This window comes from Penaeus monodon, chromosome 43, assembly GCF_015228065.2.
Source record: "Penaeus monodon isolate SGIC_2016 chromosome 43, NSTDA_Pmon_1, whole genome shotgun sequence".
Classification (NCBI taxonomy): domain Eukaryota; kingdom Metazoa; phylum Arthropoda; class Malacostraca; order Decapoda; family Penaeidae; genus Penaeus; species Penaeus monodon.
In genome coordinates, this window is record NC_051428.1 from 23976220 (window position 1) to 23981219 (window position 5000).

The 5000-nt window shown below is 34.7% G+C and overlaps 1 protein-coding gene across 1 annotated transcript in view; it reads left to right on the forward strand.

The window, feature by feature from the left end:
- Window positions 1-556: 556 nt before the first annotated feature.
- The window catches only part of LOC119568163 (SID1 transmembrane family member 1-like), a gene marked incomplete at its 5' end in the record, with an annotated part of 11884 nt that continues 7440 nt past the window's right edge, over window positions 557-5000 (forward strand). The window contains 6 exon segments of the mRNA XM_037916573.1: window positions 557-690; window positions 1399-1572; window positions 2659-2803; window positions 3819-3902; window positions 4295-4524; window positions 4652-4761. Of these exon segments, the coding sequence (XP_037772501.1) occupies window positions 557-690; window positions 1399-1572; window positions 2659-2803; window positions 3819-3902; window positions 4295-4524; window positions 4652-4761 (877 nt within the window).

Consider the following 5000-nt stretch of genomic DNA (forward strand, 5'->3'; position numbering starts at 1 on the left):
ATTTTTATATATGTATATTATTTTAATATTATTTTAATATATATATTTATATATATATTCTTTATATATTTAAAATTATATAAGTAAAATTATAATAATATATAGTTAATATATATATATATTATATATATATATATAATTTTATATTATAAAATATATATATTTTATAATATTATTATATAATATTATATATATTAATTAAAATTATAATTATATATATATATATATATAATATTTTATATAATATACAAAAACATTATATATATATGCTTTATACATATACTTTAAATTATATAATATATATGCATATATATGTATTTATATATATACACATAAATATGCACACACACACACACACACACACACACACACACACACACACACACACACACACACACACACACACACAACAAAACACAACAAAACCAACACAACAACATATATAACATAAAACAGTATTTTACATATAAGTACAAATATTAATATGCATATACAGATATATATATAAGTTTTAGAAATAGGTGTCTTTGGTTATTGGATGGTTTCTCATCCACAGAAACGAGCCATCCGTGTCACAGTAAGCAGTCCAGAGAGTGACTTCACTTACCCTGTGCTTGTTGTGGTTCGGCAGCAGCGTGGCGTCTTGTCTTGGCAGCTGCCCGTGGAGCCACCTCCTAGCACACGCACCCTGTAGGTATATCTGGATTTTGAAAGCCTTTGGAACTTCAGTGGAATATTTTTTGTGAGATAAATATTATTACTGGTATGTTTTATTTTGCGGCTCTTTTTCTCTCTTCCCACTCTATTCTGTCTCTCTGTCAGTCTCGGTCTCTGTCTGTCTGTCTGTCTCTCTGTCTCCTCTCTCTCTCTCTCTCTCTCTCTCTCTCTCTCTCCCCTCTCTTCTCTCTCTCTCTCTCCCCTCTCTCTCTCTCTCTCTCTCTCTCTCTCTCTCTCTCTCTCTCTCTCTCTCTCTCTCTCTCTCTCTGTCTCTTTTTCTCTCTGTCTCTTTTTCTCTCTCTCTCTTTTTCTCTCTCTCTCTTTTTCTCTGTCTCTCTTTTTCATTCTGTCTCTCTTTTTCATTCTCTCTCTCTCTTTCTCTCTGTTTGTCTCTCTTTTTTTCTCTCTCTTTTTGTCTCACTCTCTCTTTTTCTCTGTCTCTCTCATTTTCTCTCTCTCTCTTGTTTTCTCTCTCTCTCTTTTTCTCTCTCTCTTTCTCCTCATCTCATCTCATCTCGCTTCCTCCCCCTCCCCCTCCCCCTCCCCCCCTCTCTCTGTCTGTTTTCCTGTCTCTTTTCCTTTTATTCTTTGTCTCTCTTTATTGCTCTCTTTCTCCCCCTGTATTTCAGAAAAAATCATATTATATAAGGTCCTCATGTAGCCATCCTTCCATTCCCTCAGAGAAGAATACAAGCTTGTTTCACGCACGCTCTGTCCTGTGGAAAACTACAAAACTTCCCTCCGAGCCAACCACCTCGACGTCAAACAGCGACTCTTTGTAGACGTGTCGACCTCCTCCCCAAGCTACATCAACTTTACTGTTAGAGCAGAATTTGAAAATGACTTCTTGCTCAAGTATGCAATAGCTATTTTGAAGGTTTGGTTGAAAGTAGAATTAAGAACTGAATAAAATGTAATTTAATATAGAATATGTAAAAAAAAAATTATTTAACCCAGTCGACGTTAATGGCAAGAATACAATGCCCATTGTAGTAGGTATTCATCTGTTGTCTATACATGTAGATGGCTCTACAAGGGGCAAGTCACTAAGGAGTCAGTTATTAGTCTTTCCTATCTCACCTGTGTACCCTTTTCCTTGATTTCTTGAAAACTTCATTTGTATTATTTTATTGTCTTTAATGTTATTAGTATTTTAATAATAATTTATTAATCATAATATCAGTAAGAATAATAACAATATCATTATTAATATTGTTAGAAAGAAAAACCCTTTTTCCTGCAAATTCAAGGAATGGGGAAATCAGGCACAGTCATTAGGACCTACTGATAGACCCCTTGGTGGCTGAGCACATGTGGACCTATTTGTATATAACAAAATTCACAATAACTATACAGGACAGTACATAAACCTGTAGCCACTGGGTTAAAAGGACCATGATTTTTTATATTAGTTATGTTTGAAGTGAAATAGTTACTTTAAGAAAGGGGTACAGACCCTAAAGTTATTTATCCTCTAATAGGGATTTTAGTTTACCTTGATATACGTTTTATGTTTCATCTCAACTTTGTACACATAGTACTGTGTTTGTATTACTGTTCACTGCTTGATTGCTCTGGATGAGGGATTAACAATGATTTATCTGACTGGGTAATAGGCCAATTACTGTTTACAGATTTTGCTTTTGATTTGAAAAAATATATGCAGTTACTTGAATAGAAGTTAGGCAGATAAATCTTAGTAAAATATGTGTTGCTTTGTAAATGATAACATATAGATTCAGTTTTTTTACTTTGTACAGATATTTAGAGGTTGCATTTTCTTTTCACCCATATGGGTAGAATTTAAAGTTACAGAATCAACTCCGAATATATTGTAACCCCCTCATTATAAAATAGCCTCCAGATCTGTTGTATCCTCATCATATATTCGTATCTGATGCATTCTAACTACAATGTTGAAATTCTCTGCATTCCCTCCAGACTCCATGAGAAGCAGACCTTTGAGGTTACCCCCTCGACTCCCGTTTTCTACGAGTTCCAGTTCCCAGATCACGTGGATATGATTCTCGTTAAGGCCAATGCTGAAGATGATTTCTGCGCGATGGTGGCCATTCAGAATATCACGGTGAGAATTACGGCTGTTTTTTTCTTTGTGTGTGTGTGTAGAAAATTTAGGGTTTGGTCCTTCATTTATTGTTGTTATTGCTATTAACCCAATTCTGCTGGGCATGGCAAGTATGTGCATGCCATGCCCACTATGAGTTTACTTTATTAATTGTTTTTATACATAGATGGCTACACTAGTACTAAGTCGCCAAAGGGCCAATGACGAGTACTGCCTCTTTTGCCCATTTACCCTTTTCCTTGATTTATGAAAATGTTTAATGTTATCTTATTTTGCTGTTACTAATGTGTATAACATTATAGTAATTATAATGTCTCTAATAAAAATAACACCATTGATATTCATAGCGTTAGTAAGAAAAACTTTTTTCCCACCAGTTCAAGGAAAGGTGAAATCAGATAAGGTCACAAGGTCTACTGATTGACTCCTTTGTGGCAAAGCAATAAATCAATAAATAATAACAATAATAATAATAATAATAATAATAATAATAATAATAATAATAATAATAATAATAATGAGCACAGCATTTTCCTGGTGGCATTGGGTTAATAATCTTTTATTGCTGTTATTTGTAGTATTTGTTAAAGTGTTATTATTTGCTTTATTATTATTGGTATGTTAATTACTATTGCTTATATTTTCAGTGGGTTAGGTTATTGATATTATTAATTATATGTAGGTGATGCTGTTATTATAAGCAGGAAAATGGTAATGTTAGCATTATTATTATGATGATATTTTCTTTATTCATTTTTGATATTTTCCTAAAACATGGTCTGAGTAGTTAACCTTTATATTATCATACTATTATTACTCTACAGAATGATGATATTCCATAAGGTTATTATAATTGGTATTGATGTGATTATTGCAATCATTATGATGTCTGTTATTGATGTGATTATTGCAATCATTATGATGTCTGTTATTGATGTGATTATTGCAATCATTATGATGTCTGTTATTGATGTGATTATTGCAGTCATTATAATGTCTTAATTTTTTGTTACAGTGCCCTGTATTTGACAGTGAGGAGAATATTAAGTATGGCAACTTCTACCAGACAATGACATACCAAGCTGGCATCACAATTCGGGTAACCACACGCTGTACAGAGATCACCTGAATGGAGTTTTCCATGTGTTGGATGTTGTGGTTGTGTAATAATCTCTATTTTGTCATAGCTATGGTTCATAATATTTTGATTTCATTCCTGTATCTTTTCTGATTGCTTGGTTATATTTTACCATAGCTTTAGGGAGAGGAAAAAAAGTCCAATCTGATATTCTGACCTTTTTTTTTTTTATCAAATAAGATCAAGTCAAAGAAGGTCAGAATAACAGAAGGGACTCTTTTTTTTCTCTTCTTCCTACAGCTATGATTAAATAAGACCAAGAAAAGAGAAGAGATACAATAATGAAATAAGAATATGAAGAACCATAGCTATGTGTGTAAAATTTCCTTATGGGCCCCCATCCCTTCCCACAGAAAGAGAATTATCCCAAGGGCCTCTATGTGATTGTGGTGATGCTCTCCAACGACGAGCCGTGTTCAGGGTCATTCCAACACATTTTCCGCACGAGGAGGAAGACCGTCACACTTAGCATTGAGGAGAAAATTACAAAGCTGGAGTACTTGGCTGCTATCTTTGCTGGCCTGGGCTTCTGTGCCTTTTTCTACATTGTAACTGTCATCCTGGCCTGTGTGTCATATATTAGGTAACTTTTACCATATAAAAGAGTCTGTAATTGTGTAGCATAATGCAATTTTCCAGTTTTACGCAGGAATGCAATTTCAATGAGATGCTGCCTGTGTTGTGAACCTCCTACCTATTCATTATTTTAGAGCCAAGAGAAAACAGCCTCGTGAACGAAGCCTTCTTGATGACTCAATCATCACGCCAGAGGACCTCAACTCTTCAGGACCTTCATATGGGGCTATAAATTCTCAAGGAAGTGAGTTATAGGGTGATGAGGTTCAATTAGCAATGATCTTCATGTTCAATTTTGATGCTTATTTTTTTGCTGTGTCGTGTTGTGTGTGTGTGTGTGTGTGTGTGTGTGTGTGTGTGTGTGTGTGTGTGTGTGCGTGCGTGCGTGCGTGCGTGCGTGCGTGCGTGCGTGCGTGCGTGTGTGTGTGTGTGTGTGTGTGTGTGTGTGTGTGTGTGTTTGTGTGTGTGTGTGTGTGTGTGCGC